The sequence below is a fragment of the Sebastes fasciatus genome, chromosome 10, assembly GCF_043250625.1.
Source record: "Sebastes fasciatus isolate fSebFas1 chromosome 10, fSebFas1.pri, whole genome shotgun sequence".
Classification (NCBI taxonomy): domain Eukaryota; kingdom Metazoa; phylum Chordata; class Actinopteri; order Perciformes; family Sebastidae; genus Sebastes; species Sebastes fasciatus.
This window is the reverse complement of record NC_133804.1, coordinates 17,500,155-17,526,398: the sequence shown is the minus strand read 5'-3', so window position 1 is coordinate 17,526,398 and position 26,244 is coordinate 17,500,155. Positions and strand designations below refer to the sequence as shown.

Genomic DNA, 26,244 nt, shown 5'->3' with positions numbered 1-26,244 from the left:
ATAGCTCTTATTTGTGGGTAACAGCTCAAAGTGGGAAGGATCATTTACTGTCATTGATCAGCAACAGCCGGGTGTGGGGAGTTGTCCTCTGGATGAGTTTCAGCCCCTCCCAACCTCAATGAATTGATCTTTTTCATTGTTAGAAAATAGTCACACAGATTAGAAAAAGAGCTCTTTTCTTTCATGTGATAACCATGCTACACCAAGGCCTTTAATTAATGCTAATCAAAGTCATTGTGAAGAAGTTGTTCTCAATTTGCATTGAGTGACTCAGGGATTGTGTTAGAAGCTTTGGAGCCGTATTCAATTGTAATAACAACTGGGAAGTTTTGGAAGATGTGAAATATATATATTTTTTGTGACCACATTTTTATTGGCTTACCCTTTTTCCCCTTTCTGGAGGAGGCATTGTACATGAATAATAACTGAAATATTGTGTTGACGTGGCATAACACATCTACATCTATTCACAAGTAATCACACAATAAATGTACATAAATTTACATTCAAGATGAAGAAGCCGTACAAACTGTAAAGCCCCCTGAGGCAAATTTGTGATTTGTGATATTGGGCTATACAAATAAAATTGACTTGACTTGACTTGATGTGAAATATTGAAATACTGCACACCACTACAAATCTGGAAAACCAATTATGAAAGTTATTAATGAAATAACTTGAAAAATTAAGAATGTTTAGGTTAAGCCAGAAAATTAGATACCAGACGAAACAAAGCACTTCATTGCATTAGCACAAACAATTTATAAAAATGCATAACAGTCTTGCAACATTGTCAACAATTATTTAAAATAACCTAAAAGGATAGCCTCCACAGTAAAGATCATATGACATAATCTCTGATGGCTGACAAATGTAAACATCCCATGGTGTGTATCGTCATATCGCCCACCTGTCGTAAACGTAATCAGCCTCAGCCAGATGCAGGAAACGATCTCACAATCAATGGGGCAGCTACAGTTCAATAGCTTTGATTAATGTTTTTTGTATATTAATAATAAAATAATAGTGGTGAAAAAAAAGTAATGTCAAGATTATAGGACGTAGACATGAAGTTGAAGTGCGGCACAAATATACAGTATGGGAAACCCCACTTCTGCAAGTTCTATCAGTGGGTTAAATGAACCGTGTTATGGATTGTGTTCCACAGGGCTCACATCGATTTTCTCCTGTATGTGCACAAAGGTCTTGTTCTTTCAGCTGGTTCAATGAGCACCCAGCTGTTACATCAGGCATGATGCAAAATCAAACCACCATCCAGGAATTCATACATTCCTGCTCACGAGTTGGGGTTTCATTAGTCTGCAGGCAGCCGCTGAGGGAGACCAACTTTATCCAACTACTGGATGCTTTGCTGAAACACCTGGAGATTTAACTTCTGTTAAGAGGGACACTTTTTGAGGACTGAACTCCTTATTAGCTATATTAGAATATGATTTGTTTTCCACAATATCTCACCACATGCTGTACATATTTTAGTGGTCTGAATCAGCAATAGATTATTGTCTGATCTGAAGTGATGATCTCTGCAGCTGACATCGACAGAGAAGTTGTAGCCTTATAGAGAAAAAGTCAGAAATTAGTACCAACAGGGATCACCATCATCAGCGCCCCTTGTCAGCCCAACCAGGACGGCATCGACACCAGGGAAGAGACAGATGATGGAGAAGTTTTTTAAGCCTGTTCACAGCCCCTCTGGCCCGGACGAGACCAAGCCGCGGAGGCACCATCACCATCATCACCTTCATCAAGACCCTCCGTCACAGAGGTAGGATGGTTCATTCCAGTCTGGCATATTTACATTTACCTCTAATAGAAAAGGAAGGGTATTACAGTTTTTTGCAATTGCCAAGACACAAAATCTGGTACTTGTGGCATTGAAACCACTAACTAATATAACCTATCTATTGCCTAGGTATACTGAACCATAAGCATATTGTCTGCTTTACCCTAAGTTTGAATTTCTAAAACACACTTTTTGCAAAAACCTACACATGGTTATCTAAGTCTGTGTGTTGTTTGCTAAACACTGCCATTGAAATACGACACTCAATTATCAATCAACTGCAAATAGAATGCACCTGTGAGAACACCTTTTACAATTAGATCACTTAGAAGTCAGAGCTTGATCACTATAAATAGGATGCAGGTTTGCTCTTTGGTGTGCACAACAATGAGGCCAATTTTGGAAAGAGAATAAGAGAACTGTAATTACAATACACTGTATTTTGTTGACAGAACAATAGTTACTATGATCACGTCATCTTTGGTTAAAGTAATTGTGTCTGATACTGTTATGAGTATTGAGAATAAACAAATATGTTTGTTTTTTAGTCTATATTTACAGCATGCTACCAATAAAAATGCCAAAGAGTCTAGATAATAGAGTTTTATACTTAGAGAGAGATGTTAGATATTTTGTATTTTGTGTATGTGTTTTTGGTTTCTGTGTGTAGAGTTTCAACAAAGAGGGCCCTAGTTTCAGAAAATATTTTTTAGCCATTGCTATAAACTGTATAAAAAAACAAAACTGCAGGCATCTGTATTTTGGAATCCAATATACAGATTCTGGCAAAAGTTAACTTATAAGTGTGCACCGTCACTATTTCATACAATGCAGTTATGTATGTGCTAGAGCCGTCAAAGTTAGTTTTAAAGCTAGAGCGATGATATTGACATCATGTGAAACTATAAAACCTAAGGAATCCATTGGTACCAACCATTTCATACTAGCTTGTGGAGAAGGAGGTTAAATAACACTCCAAACTAGCGCTAAATTTTGGTGACAAAAACCTGTCATGGCCATTTTGGGCCATACTTGACAAATCTCCCTTTAAGGTACATTTTGAACAAATAAAAAATGTGCAATTAATTTGATTGTCCATGATTAATTGCAATTAAATATTTTAATTGATTGACAGCCCTTGTATGTGCACATCTAATACTGATTTGTGCAGAGAAATCATTAACTTATATTCCCGTGTCTTTGTGTTGTAGGTACACAACGTTTGATGACACAGACAGAAATACAGATGAAAGCCACGGGCACCACCATCACCCCCAACATGGCCGCTATCTCCATGATGGCTCCCATCACGACGCCCACCACCGTCATCAAACACAGCACTTTCACCACAGCGAAGAGGACGAGATACTGTACGAACACGACACATCTGTAACTCTCTCTAGGGCCTCTTCCTCTTCCCTCTCCTCATCTTCCTCCTCCTCTTTTTCATCATGGTACACGGAGGAAAGTGCAAATGACCAATTCTCTCTTCGCCATGCCGAGCAGCCACAGCACTCCCTGTCCTGCTCCAACATCTCGGATATGCGCAGGGGTTTTAGGGAGGACGACAGCAGCGAGCCCACTGTCTATGCCACCATCAAACACGGCAAGAACGGCACTGTTTGTAGTGAGATACACGGGAGTGCACAAAAGAAGGGAAAGCATGGTTTTGCTTCTCTTGACCGAGGTCACAGCAGAAGCGAAGAGGGCCTCGTGCAGGGTAATGAAAGTGATCTTGGAGGAGAACAATCCAGGGTACCGCACATCAATGGACCTCTGTATAAGGCAGCTAGCTTGAACCGAAGCCTGGCTTTCAGTGAGCAGGACATTGTGTTGGGGATCTCCAGGGGCCCCAAAAGAGCAGTGTCCTCCATTCAGCTACCCAACAAAGGCATTCTCAAAAACAAGGAGCCTCATGCTGACATTCGCAAGGCGAAGTCGATGGAGGTGCTGTCCCCAAGAGTGTCCAAAGGACAAGATCCCAGTGGACAGAAAGGAAAAGGCACCGCTCAAGTGGAGGTAGAGCAGGCCAAGGCAAATTTTGTGCAGGGAAAGCTGCAATTCTCAGCCTTTCTAGATGAGATTACAAAACAGGTCATAAGTCCGTCGGCTCTCAACATCTTGGGTGTGAACGATGATAAAACTAGTGGGAAGGCACCTGCCCCAGCCCCAGCACAAACACCTGGCCCTGTGAAGCCTCAGCTCCCACCAAAGAAGCACAGGGAGAGCTCAGTGGAGGAGAGGGAGCAGCGCCCAAAACAGCACGGCAGGCAGGAGAAAGCAGCTCGCAGCAGCTCTGGGAAACACTCAGACTGCTCCGATCCTGAAAAACTGATCTCATATGTAGCGAGGAACTACCACGGTAGTAGCGAGGAGCCTCATCACTCCCCCCACAATACTCACCATGAAAGCAGCCGTAAAGACCGAAGGCCATCCCCTACTGGTAGCTCCGTGTCAGGGGACAGATATGGTCGATGTGGCCCGGTCCTCACAGATGGCACCAGCACCAGCCCCGAACCCAGCCAGCCCAAACAACGGCACCACCGCAAACAGCAGCCCACTGCCTCCCACAGTCAACATACCCAACACTTCCCTCAGCATCAGCCTCACCCAAGCCCTCTACTCAGAGGACCCACCGGCTCCCCTACGTCACCCCAGGGGCCAGGCCTCGGATCTGAGTCCTCATCCACAAAATCTGATTCCTCCAGGGCCAGAGACACGGCCTGCATAGCTGCCAGCCACAGCTCAGAGCAGAGCGGTCGACACCAGCCACAGCATGTGGGCCACTCTATACAACTCAGGGTGAGTTTACTTTAATAGTAGTTTAGGGTACAATAATGTGAGACAGGAGAGACGGGAGATTTCAGGCCTCAGATTATGAATCTGACAATGCAATATCACTTCTTGTACAGCGCACATACCTTATTTCAGTTTAGAAGAGTCAGGAAACATGAATGAAACCAAGTTTTAGTTGATAACATCACGGTTAAAATGTTTTAAACACATATGCATATGTGATTATCATAATGTCATACGGTTGCATTCTTTAACAAATAAGCTTCTCTACTGACATTCGCCAGTAATGATTTATAAAAACTAGGGCTGTCAAAGTTAACGCAATAATAACGCGTTAACGCAAATTAGTTTTAACGCCACTAATTTCTTTAACGAAACTTGCAATTTATAGGTTGTAGCAGGCTCAGTTTTAAAGTTAGCATGGCCATTTTCAGAGGGGTCCCTTGACCTCTGACCTCAAGAAATGGATTCTATGGGTACCCACGAGTCTCCCCTTTACAGACATGTCATTTTGTGATAATCACATACAATTTGGGGCAAGTCATAGTCAAGTCAGCACACTGACACACTGACAGCTGTTGTTGCCTGTTGAGCTTCAGTTTGCCATGTTATGATTATAGCATATTTGTTATACTAAATGCAGTACCTCGGATGGTTACTGGACAATATTTGTTATTGTTTTGTGTTGTTAATTAATTTACAATAAAATATTTACATACATTTGCATAAAGCAAACATATTTGCCCACTCCCATGTTGATAAGAGTATTTAATACTTGACAAATCTCCCTTTAAGGTACATTTTGAACAGATAGAAAATGTGTGATTAATTTGCGATTAATCGCAATAAACTGTGGACAATCATGTGATTAATCACGATTAAATATTTGAATCGATTGACAGCCCTAATAAAAATGTGTTTCGGTTGATAACATTTAAAACATATGTTTACATATACATGTATACAGTTGGATTCTCTAATAAGCTTGTTTCCCTACTGTCATTTGCCACACTTTGAGGATCACAGTGGAGTTAAATTATAATAACTGGTAAGTTATGTGTTATCCCTAAGTAATATATCGCAGTCATTTAATATAATTTATTTATAGATTTATTTGTATGATATGTGGGAATTTTAAAACATTCATCAAACAAAATCAACGAATGTGAACAAAGGAGTGAAACCTTGGAAACCAGAAATGGCCTTCAAACAGGGCATTTTTGAGAAAGACATGAATCAAATTGTGTTATAATGTCTTGTCATGAGTCAGACTCCTGTAAAAGAAAGACGAATCGTGAGTCTAACTGTAAAACGAGTCAGTGATGAAGCTCCTGAAGGCGTAACGCTGCACTGAAGGGAGGATATCTCTGTGTAGACAGAACAGGGTGAACGTAATGAATGCAGCGTTGCTCCTCTCTTGCAGAGGCAGTAATAGCTGAGTCACAGGCTGTGTGGGACGTGTCAAACACTACGCACTGACAGCTGAGTCATTCTACAGCAATGCAGCAGACGCTACTCCTGTGTTTTTAGGGGAAATTCCATTTGAAAACACCTGATTTACCAGCCTGGAGCTACTGTATGTTCTGTGAATCAACTATATACTGTAGACAGTGAAAGTAACAATACACATCACACATCCACTGAGACAAATCTGTCACACTAGCTCACACTAGTAGCCAGCTATGGAAGCTCATTTCTGCCACTGTGATGAAGAAAAGGTCCTGTAAATTATTATAATGAGAAACTATCTCAAAATAATGACTTAATATGACACTCAATATATTGACGTTAATATTGAGATACTAAGTCAAAAGGTTTTCATTATTTTGAGATATATATGACAAAATATCTAGAAGGTTTCTCATTATTTTGAGATACGATGTAAAAATATTGAGATACGATGTAAAAATATTGAGTTACTAAGTCGAAATATTGAGAATGTTTTTTATTATTTTGAGATACTATGTAAAAATATTGAGACAGTCAAAATATTGAGATGCCAACTCATTATTTTTAGATAGTTTCTCATTATAATGACTTACAGGATCTTTTTTTTCATCACAGTGGCAGAACTGGTCTTCCATAGCCAGCACACAGTACACTATGTACAGTCTGAGAGTGAGTTGGCAGGATAAGAGCAAGTATCCCGTTGCTCTTATGTAAGAAAACCTGCTCAAGCTTCCACTCTTATATGAACTGATAAACACTCACAACATTACATAACGTTGCCTTTTTCCACTGGTGTTCGCTGTGTAGGAATTGTTCTTGCTGAGTTTGTTAAGTTAAGGTTCAGTGAATTCACACGTACATATAAATAACACATACATGGGGGCTGAGAACAAATCAATCTGGTGGAGTACATTTCCTGGAACTGCCATAACTCAATAGTCTTTTCAATCTGTCATGTCCTCAGTAATGGACTGGTGACCTGTCCTGGGTATGTCATGCCCTTTACACAATGCGTGCATGCATTACAGGAGCTGGAGCCTGGCACATAGAAAATGAATGGATGGATGTGATGGTCTTATTCTTACTACATATTGTTCTTTATATATTCATGCTTTTTCACCTACAGCACCAAACCCAGAATCAATCCTGAGCTGCTGGTGTTGCTCGCAGATTTAGGGACTTAAATCAGTTTGTTATTCTTGCCCATTTTCCTCTAAATGGCTTCGTTCGAAAGGTCCAGTTTGCATGCTTTGAATATCAGTGCATGTTGTATTTGGACGGTGATATGTTTGTCGTTGTTTGGGCTTAGGTTCGCATTCATATTGGGTGAACAGTGAAGAACTCGTCATCCATTTTACTCTCAAAGATTTTACAGTTGTTACACAGCACACATTTAATTTTCAATTGAATGTGCAAAACACACCTGTCTAAACACCTGAATGAAAAGTCAACTATTATATCCTAAATTACCTAATGTCTCCTGTATCTTATGATTGTTATCCACTCTTCTCTCATCTTTCCTTTATTCTTTTTTCTAGGACACACTGTATGATGCCGACCATATCCAGTAAGTGTGTAACATGAGTGCAGCTTTTCATACATTTCTCTCTGTCTCATACTGTTCTCTGTCTATCTCGTGATGGGTCAGTGGTTATTGATCAAACTAATGAGCATCCTCTCTCCCTCCACTCCTGTTGTAACAGGAAGAGGTGTCGTAGTTATGGAACTGATTTATATAACCATCTCTGGGTTGTTAGAAATAGAGATGTTACAATAGCATTTTTATTCCTGCTACTGATTCCGATACCTGAACCTGTGGTGTCAAAATAACATAAGCACCAAATGAAAGAGAACGTTAAACATTTAAACTCATACCAAAAATAATATTTGTCAGCCTCCTATATGTAATACATAATGCACATTTCCACTGATGTTGTTCCAGACTATTCCGTTTATATCATTTTGTAGTTTGTAAAATGTAAAAAGGGCACAGATTGATCTTTTTGAGACTTTGTTATTATTATTATTAGTTTTTTTAAACATGCTGAAGTGCTGAATGCCAGACCTCTGTAGCTCTATAGCTAAAATAGAGCTAACTGGCATACAACCTCTGTAACAGCCATCTTTGTAGTTTTTTAAGAGTCTAGGTTCTTTTTCATGAGGTATTTATATCACGTTATGAAGTTTGATATCAACATGACATGATGTTTCTCACCATGCATGAAGAATAGACTCATGACTCTTAAAATGTTTTGAAATATTGGTCTAAAAAGACAACACTACTCTCCAGGATTTAGTCTATTCTGTGACAAAACTCCATCTCCCATCATTCCTCTGTGTTCAGGGCGCTGCAGGAGGAGAACTCAGATCTTCACCAGAACTTGCTGCAGACGGTGGTTTGCATTGAGAGCCTGGAGGCAGAGCTGCAGAGAACCAGGGACGAGCTCAGTCATGTCAAGGAGAAATATAAAAGGTTTGGGATCATAAACTGAACAACATGCATGATTAACATTGTTTATGCCTTATGGCTTATATGCACAAATAAATAATTATTCCACATAATGCAGTACATAAAGGACATTTTAAATGAGATTGTGCATACATATCGACTCCATCAAGTGAAACCTATATAGCTTTACATAACAGCTTCTATAGATTAATTGATCCATGGAACATACATTCTCCTATGTTACATTTCTGTGGCTGTTATGGTCCTGCATTGACCCCTTTTCCCCGGCCAACGGAGAGACAGAGGGACTCAGTGCATCTGTCATTGTCCTTCACACTCACCAGTGAGAGTCTTGTTGTGACCCGAGGCTGGTCAAGCCTGTATCTGTCACCAAACAACCACTGCGGCCTGCCACGCACATACCACACGTCCTTCAACAGCAACTGGAGTGACTGGTCTCCTCACACTGGGCTCCAGTCTGGTGTCAGTTGTTAGAAGAGTTTGTGGTTGCCACTTGGCCCGACAAACAACTGTTTTATAACCTTACATAATAGATAATGACATGGTGGTAGACTGTTTTTTTAATGTCGTCCTCTTTCTTCTATTCTCTGTGTCTTGTAGCCTTCTGGAGACCCACACTGGGACCAAGCAGGCCAACAACCTGCTGGGGGAACATCTGCATATAGCGGTGAGAAAACCTGCTTAGAATAGATAGAATGTATTGTCATTGCACAAATTGTTCAACAACATTAGCTGTGCAGCTCATGGATATCAGATTGGGGAAGCCATGCAGGGGCAGATTGATAAATGAGGGATCTTATCTTGCACCTGTTTCATACATCATGAGTTACTTTCATGTAAATGTCACCCTATTGTATGTCTTGGTATGTGTGCAGTCAGAGAGCCTGACTAGTGAGAGGAAGTACCTGCTGAACCGTGTGTCTCAGCTGAGCTCAGAGTTGGAGGATGCCCACAGGACCATCGCAGCCCTGGAGAACATCAATGTGAGCAGAGTGCCGCCTGCTGGACATCCATGCATACTTCAGATAGCAGACATTTTACTAAATACATTACTGGGATGTATTAATCCTCTTTAATCCTTGGTTAGGCAGGTCATTTCAATATTTCAAATGTAATATTATGAAACCACATCACCCTAGTGTCCCTATTTTCACAAAAAGCTGCTTCAAACACAGGTGAGTTTATGTGTTTAAGCCTGCTTTTGCACTGCTGCTGCTCCTTATCTCAGTTTGAGCCTTATCACACTCAGGTTAAAACCTGTGAACAGCCACCCAGGTGCTTTCAGTTATTCTGGCTGATTAGACCTGTGCTCATTTAGTCTATACACGCTCATGCTGTCCTGAGAAGAGGTCTAATCTGCAAAACAGAAAACACCTGTGTGGGACTACAGAGGCATTAGAGTTTTCTGCAATTGCTTACACACTTGTCGCAGAATTTGGCTCATGGTGTCAAAACTCTACACACAAGCCAAATAAGTCACAACACTTGGAGATAAACATCTTATTTATTTAATTTTTTCTGCAATCAAAACCTCACAATGCTTTTTCAAAATGGCATTTTTTTGCATCAAAAAAATGTATTACTCTTTCAAAGCAGCAACAATACACTGATGAACTTTATATAAAAACACTAATGTCTTTAGTACTTTGTTTACCTTTTTAATTTCATCATACAGGCTTCTGTGAAAGACATATCCCGTACAGTACATCTACACACATTTCAATGAACACAAACATAGAAAGGCTTCAGAAAAAATATATACAGCAAACAAAGAGCAAGCAGAAATGTTTTTTGTACTTTTGGTGCCTTTTTAAGGCATGGTTACAAAAGTTAAGGTTTTGATGGTTTTGTCTAAGCATTCACTTTTAGTGAGTAAGCAATCACCAAAATGTAAGATGATGAATAGCAGTCACCATGAAATCAAAATGTCTCTATTAATGTGTGTGAGAGCATAACTGAATCATTGAATGGACCTACTGGGTACATGCCTATATAGGGGCACAAGAGGTCATGGGGCCCCAAAAATAGAGCCCCTATTCTTAATGGCTGGTTTTAGAGACTATTATTGACATTTCTCATTGGAAAGAGCTCAGTCAAAAGTAGGGATGTCCTGATCACATTATTTTGCTCATGATCCTTTAACATTGAGTAACTGTGGAGGGTCACAAGATAAATCTGAGGGCTCCTAAAATAACAGAGAAGAAAAAAAATACAAAAATCTATTTTCATTCTTTATATATTACTCTAATCTAAAATAATCTGAGATACATGGGAAATGTGTATTCAAAAGTACAATAATTCCCCTTGAAATTAAGTGAAGTAGAAGTATAAAGCAGTACAAAGTTGATGACTTTTGACTCTACTTGACAAAATTAAAAAAGACTTGGAAAATGGACTTGGACTTTAACACCAATGGCTCGTGACCTCACTTGGACTTGGGCCTTTTGACTTGAAAATGCCTTCCCCCAAGTCCAAAGACTAAAAAGATGTTATTTAAAAAGTGTGCCACGAATCAATTAATTTCCCTTCATTTCCCAAATCATCGCACTTGTTTTAACGTATAAATACAAATTTTAAAAAGCATTCAGGATTTTTGTAAATTGAATAAATTATTACTCTGTTGTTAAAATGGTCGTACATTTGGTGAATAGCGCACTTAGGACTCGAAATTCAAAGTTTAAGACTTGGGAATTGTTAGTCTTGATGTGGGACTTGAGTGCACAGACTTGAGATTTGTGATTTGCAAAATAATGACTTAGTCCTACCTCTGGTATTAAGTAGCATGAAATGGAAATACAAAAAAAGCACAAGTACGTCAAAATTGTACTTAAGTACAGTACTTGTACATATGGTTAACCTGCAAAATGTTGCTAAAAAGACACAAAACAAGCTGGAGTGATGCAGGGCAGAGGTAGGGTTTCCATTGTCTCATGATCTGTTCATGTGCAAAAAACATTTCCATTCATGTGATGTTTCCTGTGGAGAGATTATGAATCAGATTCCACCCCTGAAATGACTCTGTAGGTCAAACAAGTATTTAAAAACCATTGAGGTAACGAGAAGAGGAAGAGATCTATTATAAACTCTCAGAGATTTATAAAGTTTCTTCTTCTTTTACATAGATTAAAATCAGAGTTTGTGTGTCTCGACCTCAGGTGCCGTTCTTGATAAAGGAGTCATTGGAGAAGCATTTCGATTCAGCCGACGCCATACAGAAGTTTCTGACGACCTCTGCTCCAATCGGACATCCTGCCTCCTCCCTACAAGCAGACGGCCATCCCCATGTGCCTAAAGTGGAGGAAGCATCGCATGATTGGTTGAAATCAGAAGCAGGTCTGCAGAGGGTCACAGCCTTCCTACCATTTAAACAGGGGGTGCCAACGACAGGAAGTGAAGGCTATGGTCAGCACGAGTCCAGCCACAGCCCACCTCTCTCTGTAACTGACATCAGCACCGCTATCTATAAGAGAATGGCTGCCAGTTATGCTGCCAGACCTCAACCTCTCTATCCTCAAAGCCAGCAGCAGCTTCCTAACCACGCTGACCCCTCGCCAAACCTCCAGCAGGCCCACGTGGGCGGTGACAGCTGGGGCGGGAAGGGTGGGGTAAAGGTAACGCTTTTGGAGCAGGACGTTGCGGACGCGACCCCGACCTCCATGTCAGCCCAGCAGATACTGGATGAGTTCCTGCAGCAGCTGCAGCCCTATACGGAGGCGGGTGGAGGGAGGGAGCAGCCGGGCGGGCAGGAGTGGTAGAATGAAAATGACATCCAACAACATGGCAGGATGAATGTTAATTCTCATCTTAATGCATTGAAATATATATTTATTAAGTCATCAAGTATTTGCTGTCAGAGGCATTGTATGTTGTATCCCCAAAATAGCAGAAAAATCTGTTTTTTTTGGGACTTTTAGGTGTACTTTTAAGGGTTTTATAAACCAGACCCATAGACAAAAAGGAAGGAGATTCTTTGCATGATGTTGAAACATAAGAATTGCCAAAATAAATTGGAAGTACAAGATGTCAACACAAAAAAAACTGAATATAGAGAAAATGTACTCAAAGTAAAAAAGCTTGCAGTGGAAAAACAAACCAATTAAATGCCAAAATATGGCAAGTATGCTTTATAAATATTCCATATTAGTGGTAATGTTATTATGTATTTTACTGTATATTCCCTGTTGCTCTGTAATTTCCCGCAGTTTAACAGGGAGCTCGCCAATCACATAAAATGTCATACAAAGTCTTATTCAAGTGTCACTGTTGAGTATCAAAATTGCCTCTTTGTTTAAATAAGAGCCAGTGTGAAGAGATGAAATGAAAATCACCCAGTATTGTCTGTGATTATAGATATCAAGTTGATGGGAAGAATGGCCTCTTAAAAAAAAGCTTTTTTAAGATGAATATTTCATATTTTTAGATGGAAGCAGCTCTTTATTTCAGCAGTGAACTCAACAGTTGACCTGTACAATGAAACGACGAGACAACAAGGACTTCTGTTCTTAAGAATAACAATAATAAATTAGGTTACAGTGTTATTCAACAACTATAGCCTCTCATCAGTTATAGGAAAAATTATTTTATGTGAGACGGCTGTGCTATTAATTGATATAACTCAATAAATGACAAGCTGATAATAGAAGAATGAAGCTAACAACCTTTTAAATCTATAAATCTCTCTCTCACCTGCTGAGAAAGAGACCCACTTACCTTTCGGGAAAAAACAACATCTGCTTTATACTGTATATAGCAGGTGACAAACACTCACTTTATTAGGTACACCTGTACGATCTATTGCAATTCAATACAACAGCTCTGCCATAAATTCCACCTTTAAGAAGTTTATAATGTTCAGTTCTGGGTGACATTGTAAATTAAATAGCGTTTCTTACTGAGCTCATTTAGTTACAGGTGTTGTACTGGACTGTATTATATTAAGAGGTGTCTAATTTTTTTGTCCTTCACATTTACACCATGCGGGGGTCAGAATAATAGAAACACCTCTGAATACAATGCAGTACACCATCATAAACTATGCTTCAACAAAGCTGAAACATGGAATTTAATTATAACAGTGTCAACAAAAGCTGAATATTTGAGGCATCACAAAGGTTATATAACATTTTTTAATTGTTTTTATCTATTGTACTGTTTTATCTGTGTTCAAATTTCACCTTAGTTTTGTCTTTTGTCCTGGCTGTCCTATATCGGACTGCACTACAGGTGTACCTAATAAAATGGTCATCTTTCAACAGCAGTTGAAACTTCAACAGTTGTACCATTAGTGAAAAATATTTTAGTTCTACTTGTATTAATAATAATTCAACCAGGCTTGTAATTGTGAAATTTGAATGTTTGTTCTGTATATTTGTGAAGAATAACTCTTGTAACTCTTAAATTAGTATAAAATGAAAAATGTATTACTGTATGTGCAGAGATTTGTGTAAATATGTATTGACTCTGTATATATGTGACACATAAAACGTGGTGGTGGCCCTTCCTTTCTGAGATGATATGGAGTAGATGTTTAAAGTGGTTGTAGTTGGCAGAATAAAATGTAAAAGTTGTAATTATGTGAAGTTATTGTGACAATGTAGATGTCATAGAGTGAAGCAGCAACATATTCATGTTATTTTAATCCGTATAGCACACGTCTCTCGTCAGTGTACCCTCTGAATTATGCAACTAATCACTTCAATATGTAACTGTGTCATTACGGCTGTTCTACCAATAAATATAATCATCTTAAATTAATGCGACATCTCAGATTACAGACGTCTGCTCATTGTTCATCATGTCTTGTTCTCTCTTGTCAACTTCAGACATCATTAGTAATGTCTCTTTATATAACAAACAACATAGAGACAGCTTTGCTATTCTTAGATCCTTAATATAAGCTGAACTAAAAATGTTGTATTTTATGCAAGAAAGAAATTGTTTGCCGAGGGCCTTGAATATCTGTTTGGCTAAATTGTTAAATATCTCTCTCTAACCAAAATGTTGGATGGACAGACAGACTGACCGCCGTCTCTGCCACTAGAGGGCTGAACAAGTTTGCTCATTATGTCATTATGAGCAAATCTCTCCATCAATCTCACTATTAAAAGACATCTCTGGAAATGTGATTAATAGTGATGTGGTAAAAGAACATTAATGGATAATATATGGATATGAGATGAGCATTTAATTTAGTTTTGTGTTTGGTGTGTTGCAAGAGCTGCAGGGGACACAAGACTGTCTTCAACCTGACTATAGCTCTGACTCAAGGTGTCATAAATACTTTTAATAACAGTTTAATCCTGTTGATCCAGCCCCACCAGCCTCCCTCCCCACTGCATTATATACATAATCCCATACAGGTATAACTCTCCTCTCCATAGTCTTACTTTCACTTTACATGAACAAGCCTCTGCTACCATCCTCCACTAAACCCCTGAGAGCATATTGGGGACAGTATTCACTTAATTCTGTCAATAAATTAATCAGTGGACAGTATAGGCTTTCTCTTTTTGTTATCTATTCATACAGTCACATACAGTTGGGTGCTGTGTCATTGTTTTACCTCGTCATAAATACTGCAAGAGTAGGTTTAGTACAACTTTGAGGTACATGTACAGTACTTTACTTGAATATTTCCACCTTATGCTACATTATACACTTCTACTCTATAACATTTCAGAAGAAAAATATTGTACTTTTAACTCCACTACATTTATTTGACAGCTACAGTTAAGTGTTGGGGCTCCTTGCCATGTTGTTAGCAGTTCCTCCAAGCTTCTCAGATGGTTTCATCTATATTTATATCAGGGATTCTCAAAGTGGGGTCCAGGGAAACCCGTTAAGGGAAGTTTTTTCTTGCCACTGTCGCATAGAGTGCATGCTCATGGGGGATCTCTTGTTGGATCTCTAAATCACAGAGTACGGTCTTGACATGAAAAGTGTCTTGAGATAACTTCTGTTGTGTTTTGACAATAAATAAAAATAAATTAAATTGAATTGTATATTAGTGTACTTTTACTTAAAGGTCCAGTGTGTAGGATTTGGCGGTATCTAGCGGTGAGGTGAGGAGATTGCCACCAACTGAAGCCTCTCACGTGTGCCAAGCGCGTTGGAGAGCTACGGTGGCCGATTCGAAAACGCTAATGTCCCTCTCTAGAGCCATTTGGAGCAGAGCCAGTGCGTAGAGTGTGTGTGTGTGTATGTGCGAAGTGAGTGGTGAAGCACGAGAGAGAGAGAGCGGTGGCGACAGGAACAAGTAATATTATTGACTCCGGCCCAAGCAGGAGAAGTTAACAGAGTTTGGTTTGTCCGTTCTGGGCTACTGTAGAAACATGGCGGTGCAACATGGTAGACTCCATGGAGAGGACCTGCTCCCTTATGTAGATATGAAGGGCTCATTCTAAGGTAACGAAAACACAACGATTCTTATTTTCAGCTGATAATAAGAAAACCTACTTATTAATATTACATTAACATTCGGGACTTTAGGGCCTGTTTGAATTCGATCCTCTCTCCTCTTACTGCGTATCTTTGCCTTAGTCCACACTAAACATTCAGTACTGCTGACAGTAAATTAGATTTTCTTGCTCATTTTCTCACATCTCATGACATTGTTTAGCCTCAGCTAACTGCGTCTATGATATCTACTCTGTCTCTGAGGCATCCATAGTGTCCAGCCTGTGCTGATGGGCTTCAGGTAAGTCCACCTGTCATAATAGTCCAACAGTCCCTCCCATACTACGTGTCTATCAGAACAAGTTTGCTGATCAGACACTGGCCTGCTTTCCCATTGGCCCCTGGACTTTAATAGGATCCCAGGGACTCTGTTGGGGGATTACGGCTCCAAACTCTCGACTTTGGCCAGTCTTGGTGTCCTCCAACCATGGGAACAGCGGTTTAGGGGGTCGCCGCACATGCACAGACCCAGACCCAGAGGGGCGCCATCAAAAGACGACATCACGTCAAGAGGAAGGGATCAGCTTGAAAGGGGGGCTACGGCGGTGTGACACATCGACTTGAGGCGAAAAGCTGTCATCTCTGGAAAAAGGAATACTTCACTCTTTTCTTCCATACTTCATTTTCTGACTATTATCTCACATTTTCTGTGGTTTTGCAGCACTGATTTGGATTATTAATCATCCTTTTGGGACAATTTCAGCATCCAAGTGAATCTTTTGGATTATCCTCTGAGGTCGACTGTGTCCTTTACCTTTATCTGAGGGATCTACCTGCTTATCCCCTCCACCTGGAACAACTTAGATGAGCTCAACCTGCTAATAACTCACCAAACAACAAGGCTTGCATTGACCATTGTGTTTCTGCAAGATTGAAACCCTCTTGTGACCTCTGTTGGGTTTTGTCTCTTTACATGCAGCTGGCCTCCTCTGGACTGACACTACATTTTTGACCAGAATTTACTGAACTCCTTCCCCTTCTCTTACTTTTGTCTTCTGTCTCTGTGTTGATCGGTGCATGGTAGTGAACCATGGTGCTGCTGAAGATAAAGTTCACCCAGCAGCGGCGGGTGCATCTGGCCCAGGGCCTGTGGCTGCTGTCCTGGATGGCAGTGCTGTGGGGGGGCATCATCTTTTGTCTGGGGGTTTACCTAAAGACAGAGCTGCTCCGTAGGGCCGAGGTAGAGACACACAAATTAATGAATAGTCAACTTAAAGACCAGAGGGACAAGTTTAAATACACTGGCATGAATTAATTCAAAGTTACACAAACATAAGTTTATGTGCTCAGACCTCGTGGTTGTTTACTGAGTCTGCTGTGCTGCTGCTTATCGGGGACTTTTATTTAAACTTAGCTCGACAGTTTAATCCACAAATACAAACACGTAGCACACACAACACTAGTGTAAACATGCATACAGGGACTCTCAGGCACACTCATGCATGTTAAGTCATGAGGACTTTGTATGTTAAAATGCTGGTATAAAAATCGAAATCATTCAATTTGTATTGAATTTAGTTAACGTGACCAGCAGGGTGAAGGTCATGACTTCCACCAGCTAGGCTACATTGATCACTGATTGATTGTGATAGTTTGCATGCATTGATATCCAGCAAAGCTGCAGGCCACAAACACATGCCTTCAGATAGTTATTGATCCCATAACCTCATGGTTGTGTAGCAAAGTGTTATTGAGTTTGTGTAGAGATGGCTCAGATGAGTGAAATACGACAAACAAAATAGTGTTAGGAAGGAGAATGATATAGACAAATACATCATGTAGACAAGTTTGTTTTACACTTTACTTACTTAACTTGTAGAGATCATTGACAGAACTGATTATTCCACATCTATTATTTGTCCTAAACTCACATTTGGCTGTAGATATATTACAGAATGATAATATTACAAGGTGGCAGTGCTTTTTTAGTAGTTTAGAAAACATTTTTAATGGTAATCTTGAAACAACAATGGGACAAAGGTGGCTGACAAGCTTTTGAAAACTCAGCCAATAATAAACTCTATAATGGACTTTTGCTGTAACGGGGCAATGAATTAAATCTGTCATCACATTGCCATAGCAGTCTTTGCATCCAGCGTCTCAGCAGCTAATTGAATCTCTTGGCTGCCAAGGTCATTCTTTAGAATAGATTAGGCTAATTGAATGCAGGATTATTACCAGCTGGAGTGTGTGCAGGAAATGACAAAGTGACCCGCTGCTTTATTATCTTTGACTGTGCTCTTCTTTTTCTTGAGGTGATGGACAACACAGAGATCCACGTGGTGCCCAACATCCTGATGATGGTGGGCCTGGCCTCCATCGGCACCAACTGGGTGGCCAGTCGCGTTTGTCAGGACTCCTTGGACCCAACCCGCTTCCCCCGCTGGAAAGTCCTTCTGCTGGCTTGGTATGCCGTAGCTGCGGTGCTCTGCTGTCTGCTCGTCGCCGTCGTGGTGCTCAGCTTCTGCCTGCAGGGACGCCTGGAGGAGTCCCTGAAGGTGGGGTCACCAGTAATGATTGGAGGGTGACAGGTCAAGGGTTAGAGTAGTTGTCAGGATGGCCTTGTGGTAAAGAGATCTGTTCCATAACAGGATGGGGGTGAAAACACAAAATGAAACCTGCTCCCCTCTAAGCTGCTGTGGCTGAAAGAGACAGCAGACTGTCTAAAATGAAAGATGAAAATGGAAGAGTTTAGAGAAAAGGGCTCATATTCCTGCAATGAATGCAGATAAGAATTAAAATACAGTAAAGAAAATGAAACAAAGTCATACAAACAGAACAAAACATTTACCATTTTCTGGTCATTTCAAATGTATAGATTTATTAACCAGCAACATAGTGAAGTATTAAAGCTTTCATACTTGTTTAAATGTTGCATTGAGACAAGAAAAGTCAGCCCTTAAAATTAAGAGTTTTAAAATATTTAATAATTTGCAAAGCAAAACAAACCAGACATCATCTAATATAAATAGGTTTTTAAATTAGACAGAAAATCTTTATCATATGTTTATCTTTTAACAGATACAAACAGAAAACAGATAAATAAAAGTGCAAAGTCCAAATGTTTTTAATATTGACTCACTGACTCTCATCTTCATGTGTGCAATCCTGCAGCCAAACATATTAATTGATATAATCATGGTCAAAGTGAATCAGCATTAGACTAGCATCATACACATACAAAAGAACATGCATAGAGTTAAGAGCAATATGTATAAATTTGTACATCCTTCATAACTTAGTCATCAGGTTTATTTATTAAAAAACAGCTGCACCTTTGACACACTGTGCAGTAAAACAATTTTGGAAAACATCAGATAAAACATATTTCTCTTTCACTCTGTCAGGTCGGCCTGAGGAATGGTATTCGTTTCTACAAGGACACAGACGTGCCGGGCCGCTGTTTTCAGAAAGAGACCATTGATCGTCTGCAGATGGAGTTTCGTTGTTGTGGAAACACCAACTTCAAGGATTGGTTTGAAGTACAGTGGGTCAGCAACAGATACCTGGACTTCACCCACAAGGACGTCAAGGAGTGAGTGGATCACAATACAGGGAGAAACTGCACTGATGAGGGGTACAGGAGCGAGAGTGGAGAAATCTAGATGAATGGGTACACTTCACATCCAAAAAGGTCAGACGATATGTTACGGAGAGGATGGAGGGAGAAAGAGAAAGATGTGAAGGTAGATGAGGAGTGTATTAAAAATAGATCTGGCCTTTACTCTTGAAGAGAATGACAGAAATGGATGGAAAGGTTGGTCATGAAGCAAGCAGAGAAAGGTTGGTCAAAGATGAAATAAGTGAAACGGAATGAGTGAACAGAAAGGTTATGACATGATGACACTTAGTAGAGAGGCACTGCTCATTTCTCACTAATGTTAAGTGAGTATTGAGCTAAAAGTCAGGCCTTTAACTTCCCTCTTTCTTCTCTCATTTCTGTCTTTTTGTCTCCATCATCTGTCCCTCCCTCCTCTGCCTCCAGTCGTATCCGGAGCAACGTGGACGGCCGTTACCTGTTGGATGGCGTTCCTTTCAGCTGCTGTAACCCGTCCTCCCCTCGCCCCTGCCTGAGGTACCACCTGATGGATAACAACGCACACTACAACTATGAGTACCAATCAGAGGAGCTCAACCTGTACAGCCGCGGCTGCAGGCAGGCTCTGACCGAACACTACATGGAGCTGATGAACTCAACTGGTCCTGGTGTGCTGTCAGTCATCCTAATACAGGTGAGGCACATGATGGCATGAACATAAACACTTGCAGTATCCAAGGCACAAAGGATTTCATTTAACTGCATATTTAATGATATTGATGGCACAGAATTACACACACACATAAACCACCAGAAAGAATCCCTCACAGACACGCATTGATTTCTGTCTTTTAATCAAACATGTACTTTCACTTCTTTGACAAACAACAGTATTGACGCCGCATTCTCAAACAAGACCTCATGCTGGAAACAGGACACTCTGAAACACATGTTTAACAATGCATCATTACACACCGCCTACAGTTTACCAAATAATCTATACTTTTAAATGCAGCAGCTCTGTATGGTGTTGTTTTTCTAGTCCGGCATGATTGAGATAGATGGCTGACAAGTTAATGAGGCCTCAAGCTGAGTTGTAGATAACGTCTAAGTTTTAAGTAAAGGCCAAAACCTGCTGCTTTGAATCACGTAACCCCGAGATCAAACAAAATAGGGAAGAGGGTGCATAAGGTAAAACTGAAAATATAGTGCATGTTGGTCCTTAAGTTTCACTTTTTAGAAAATACTGCAGACTTTAACATAGTGTGCCCTGACCTTAAAGGTACAAATGATAACACTGATAACATTCAGCCACTAGATGTTGCATTCTCCCTCCCCGTTACATTGCATTTACTTCTCAACAAGTGGTTGCCAGTTCCTTGTCTGATGTCAAGGGATGAATCTTTCGTGGTAGAGTAATGAAGTCATTTAGTATTTGGGATTGGTACCGGAGTGAAGCCGGGCACTGACCATCAAACTAATTTATCCGATTTTTTCATCACTAACTGGCAACTTGATCATTGACGACCCAGAGATACCGCGTGATACCAACGTTTTTGTTTTTTACTATTGGCTCACAAGTCTTGTTAGAAGTTGGAACCAGGCGTCACACATCTTCCACAGAGATAAATAAAACATTCATTTTGGACCCGCCAACATTTTTTAAATGATTCATTCACAATCATAATAATTTTTTAAGGAAAAGCCATACTTTTATTCGGCACCTGTCTAAAGGCTCTATGGATGTATTATTTTTTTTAAACTGATTCGTCTACATAAGAATGTTATCAATTACCTTTAACCTTAACAGTTAACCTTAATACGTTGATGAAATAATATTAAATGTTTGACTCAAATTGACTCTATCTCATCTTCATGTGTGCCATCCTGCAGGAAAACATAATAATCAATTTGATCATGTTGATTCTTCCATAGGCAAAGTGAATCAGCATCACTACTGATTTGGAATCACAATTTGAAAATAACTTTATTGACAATAGAAATGTGTCTTTGAAGTGGCTCACACAGAACACACTGACTAACATCATACACATAAAAAGAAATATGCATAGCGTTAAAGGAACAGTGTGTCACATTTCAGGGGATCTATTTGCAGAAATGGAATATAATATTCATAACTATGTTTTCATTATTGTATAATCACCTTAAACTAAGAATTGTTGTGGGAGCGGGTCCTCTTCACAGAGTCCGCCATGTTGCTCCGCCATGTTTTTACAGTAGCCCAGATCGGACAAACCAAACACTGACTCTAGAGAGAGCCTTTCAAGTTTTTATGTTACCTGAAGGCCACCGTAGTTCTCCGACACTTGTGGGATACTGCTGTAACGTGAGCCGCAGAGTGCAAAACCGTGGTACCGCCAGCCGCTGTCTGACTTCTGTTGCTCCTAAAGTAAAGTTATTATGATAACTATGGCTTCTTAGTGAGGCAAACTTCGTTATCACGGTTTTGCACTCGGCGACTCACGTTACCGCAGTCTTGGAAAGTAAGGAGTGAGCGGAGGGGTACTCAGCTGGTTGCAATCTGCAACCACACCACTAGATGCAAGCAAATCCTACACACTGTACCTTTAAGAGCAATATGTTCAAATATGTACATCCTTCATAATTTTTTGAATATATTTGTGGCTGGAAGCTGTCAAGACTTCTTTTTTATGCTAATAAATCTGTAACACGATGGACTGAGAGTTGATGCTTCTCTTCAGGCATCAGTTTCTATGAGCCTCTCAATTCATTAGGTGACAAAAAACAAATTAGATGCAGTTTTTACATAATTTTTATTGCTTCTTTCCGTCCAGCTGTCGGTGCTTTTGAGCTTGCGCTACCTGCAGACGGCCGTGGAAGCAGCCATGGCTCTGGAGGACCCAGCGGGCGACAGTGAGGGTTTTATCCTGGAGAAGGGTATAAAGGAAACCATCGAGGAGCTCAAAGTTAATGCCCTCATCCTGCTAAAGTTTGGGCAGGTTGACGCCGAAGGTGAGGCTGGAGACGCCGAGAAAGCTGAGAAGGAAGCTACTCCTGCCAGTTAGAGCGGGACACATATTGAAATATGGGTTTAGGAGGAAGGGATGCATGGGGTGGGGGGGATGTGTTTGAGGTTTCTTGGTTGTGTGAGTTGGCAGGTGGCAGGTACAACACCTGTTGGGATTTGACACATTAGGCTTGATTTACGCTCCACCAATGCAGCAGCCGCAGCTCCCTCGCACATGGCCATAACAAGGGGAATCTTATCAGGCCCGGCACAGACACCAACACAAACATCTCCTCTGTGCAGGACCTCGTGAATGTGTAACCATCACAGGATCTGTTCAGGAGATGTGTAGTACTTTTTGTTCTAACTAGAAGACATTCAGTTTAAAGGAGCGTATAGCGTTCACACAGACACAGACACATATTTAACACTTTTGGCTCAAAGTCCAAATCACATGATGCTGAGGTTCATCCCGTGTGCACTGTATTATTGATCTCACGGCTGTAGAGTTTGTACGAAACTGCAATGAAATGCTTAAGAACCTGTTAAAATGGCACATGAATTATATATTAAAGGTAGAAGTTTTTAACTGCTTCGTAGTGTCGGCTCCCTTTTGTACTTGTTATAATAATAGAGGAGTATGGGTTATCTGAGATCAGCAAGGAAAGTTGGATTAAGTGTGTGTGCGTTTGTGTGTATATGTGTGCGTGAGTGTGTTGCCCTATATGAAGCTGTCATCTTGTCTATTCTGGCAGCTCAGAAACAATCTGATAATCCTGGTGTGGTTAATCCCAGAACTGCTGCACAAGCGGTATCAGCACTCAGGAACACACGCTGTCATACAGGGACACACTGATACAACATGTTGGAAGTTATTTGAAATGCTTTGCAAAGAATAATATCTTTTATGATCTGTCCTAGACTGTGTTGCTCATTCTTCTTAAATAAAACTCTATCACAGAATAAGGTTGTTTCATTTCAGTGGTTGAAAGTCTTTAATTAGAAACCACCAGAGGTTAATAAAGGAGTGAAGATATAAGTGGTTTCAGGTCACATCCTTCAAAAAATATTACCTGTAATTAAATAATTGCAGAGAGGAGGTCACTTACTTAGTTTGCTTAGATAATTAAAATTATAAAGCCTATACAAATTGAAAATGAAAATAAATGAATTAATGAATACACATTTAAAAAATAAAACCAAACAACATATTTGTATGATTAATTAATTTGTATTATTAATGATGACTTTTTTATTATTATTATTATTTTTATTTTTATTATCATTATTAGCATTTTTCCGTCAGTTATTACAAATTTAAGACTCACAGTAATTAAGTGAAAGATGACACCTATTTTGGACCATTTGACCATATTGTACACATAGTCCAACAAGATTGACAAAAAAAACAACCACCAACTAGTTTGTTTTCAGCCTCTCAAATATAGAGATTTCCAGCTTTTCTCTGTTTTATATCATATAAAACTGAATATCTTTTGGTTTTGGACTGACAAAAAAAGACATTTAAAAACATCACCTTGGAAACTAGGATGGACATCTTTCACTATTTTCAGACATTTTAAAGACGATTAATCGATTAATCTATAAAATACATTAATCGTTAATGAAAATGATCGTTAGTTGCAGCCCTAAATCAGACTGGTTAAATATTGAGATAGATAGATGTTTAGCTAATATAATAACAATAACCCCACATCACAGCTAGAGTCTTTGCAAAATGACACAACTTGTACTACAGATACAAAGATAATTTCTTAAAATAGTGTTCACTGCACAGAAAGTACAGCACCTTTAAAAATAAATGTAGGACTGCTTGCACTTCCTCCAAGTGGTTACGGAAATAATGATGTAATGCATAATTTTTAAAATGGGCAATTATGAACTTTGATTTTAAACCAGCAGAGGTCGGAATTGCACAGTGCTTGAATCTGGCTTGAATATGACAACACTAAAAACTCCAGTCTAGACTTTAGTCATTTTCACCTGAAAAACAGTAAGTGTTTTTGCAGAAATAACACAGAAGCAAACATTTCCACATAGCCGTATGTACATATAGATGACATTAATTTAAAATGTGTCGAGTATAAAAAAATAGGCCTGTTGTCATATTGTTTAAAGCACACAACAGGAAATGAGGCCAAAAACCTGCAGCCTCCTAATCAACATTCTCTATCTCTGCACACCAAACCCAATGCAACTTATGTCATTTTTTTGTTTATTTTAGTCAAATAGTATATTTAAAGATATCTGTGTATGTATTTGTATGTGTGGAGGACGTGTGAAGACATCGGCTGAAAAAAAAAAAAAAAAAGCGACATGTGCGTTTGGAAAATTCCGGTGTGGTTTTGCAATGAAACTGTCACACAGTCAGAGTCAGAGAGAGGAAGAGACAGAGAGGTGGAGGGAGGAGGAAGGGCCGCACAAATGTCAAACTACTTCACTTGACGCAAGATGGATCCTCTCTCTCTCTCTCTCTCTTTGATTCATTACATACAACGTGTTGATAGTATTTTTTAATTAGCCAGTGTTCTGTAGTGTTTCACAGCTCTCTCCTAACACACAATGGACTCTAACATTATGGAGATAATAGAGGAATTCATGGAGAGTGCGTTGGCGCAATGGGTACGTCATTTATCATCTATCACTTCCAGTTAGAGAAGAGTTGCATTCATGCCAATAATATTGAATTGTAAAGGTCAACATTTTCTAGAGGAGGCACAGAGAGGAGGAGAATAAGGCAGGTGGATTGTGTTTTGTGTAGAAATCCACCTTGGACAATGACCAGTAAAACTTTTATTTCCAGTCACAAATAGTTATGGCATTGTATCTTTTAAAACAACCTGCTTTCCAGTTCTATTCACCCAAATAAATATAAAGTAGGAGTTGAATAAACAGCAACGAATTGCCTAGTTACTGCTTTCTGACTGTTATGCACAGCAAAACAAACACCCTACTTCTCCTTTTGGCAGCTTCCCTTGCCTCATAATGACCTGCCTTTTTTTCTCTCCTTAAGCCTCGACACTTCCGTGTCCTTGGGCTGTGTCTGAAATGCTTATAATACAAAATGATTTACTGTGTAATCAAGATCTCACTGAAATCAGTTGAGGATTTGTTGCATTTTGTAACAGACTGAATTTCCCCAACCTCATACACTTTAATATGTTACTATCAAAAAGTAAGCACAACAAGCCAAGTATACCTTTCTGTAGGCCTTTAAGGCAAGAATACTTAATAATACTTTTCTTAAGTATATCTCGGTTAAAAGATTATGTACAAGTAGGTCTGTAAGCCAAGTATAGACTTTTCTGTATACTTGTCAGTATAAATAAGCCAAGTATACTTAGACTTTTCTGTACTCTTGTCAGTATAAGCCAAGTATACTCAGACTTTTCTGTATACTTGTCAGAAGGATCCAAGTATACTAACACTTTTCTGTATACTTGTCAGTATGAGCCAAGTATACTTAGACTTTTCTGTATACTTGTCAGTATAAATAAGCCAAGTATACTTAGAGTTTTCTGTATACTTGTCAGAAGGATCCAAGTATACTAACACTTTTCTGTATACTTGTCAGTATGAGCCAAGTATACTTAGACTTTTCTGTATACTTGTCAGTATGAGCAAAGTATATTTATGTATACTTTTGTTAAGTATATCTCTTATAAGTACATAAAAAGTAAACTGAAAGTATACTCTCTTATTTTAAGTTTAAAAGAAGTATA

The 26,244-nt window shown here is 39.5% G+C and overlaps 3 protein-coding genes across 3 annotated transcripts in view; all 3 read left to right on the top strand.

The window, feature by feature from the left end:
* The first annotated feature begins 1,524 nt into the window (after window positions 1-1,524).
* LOC141775355 (uncharacterized) lies at window positions 1,525-13,017 on the top strand. Its single transcript, XM_074648642.1, has 7 exons — window positions 1,525-1,786; window positions 3,016-4,606; window positions 7,588-7,616; window positions 8,394-8,522; window positions 9,120-9,186; window positions 9,395-9,502; window positions 11,675-13,017. The coding sequence occupies exons 1-7, from the start codon at window positions 1,677-1,679 to the stop codon at window positions 12,272-12,274; spliced, it is 2,634 nt and encodes an 877-aa protein (XP_074504743.1). The 5' UTR covers window positions 1,525-1,676; the 3' UTR covers window positions 12,275-13,017.
* Window positions 13,018-16,368: 3,351 nt separating this feature from the next.
* rom1b (retinal outer segment membrane protein 1b) lies at window positions 16,369-23,467 on the top strand. Its single transcript, XM_074648640.1, has 5 exons — window positions 16,369-17,154; window positions 18,230-18,472; window positions 19,322-19,509; window positions 19,960-20,206; window positions 22,329-23,467. Exons 1-5 carry the CDS (start codon window positions 17,005-17,007, stop codon window positions 22,557-22,559), a joined length of 1,059 nt encoding a protein of 352 aa, XP_074504741.1. The 5' UTR covers window positions 16,369-17,004; the 3' UTR covers window positions 22,560-23,467.
* A 1,424-nt stretch (window positions 23,468-24,891) lies between these two features.
* Window positions 24,892-26,244, top strand: part of ccdc88b (coiled-coil domain containing 88B) — a 59,270-nt gene continuing 57,917 nt past the window's right edge. The window contains exon 1 of the mRNA XM_074648639.1: window positions 24,892-25,144. Coding sequence (XP_074504740.1) covers window positions 25,085-25,144 — 60 coding nt within the window. The 5' untranslated portion in view covers window positions 24,892-25,084. The remainder of the gene's footprint in view (window positions 25,145-26,244) is intronic.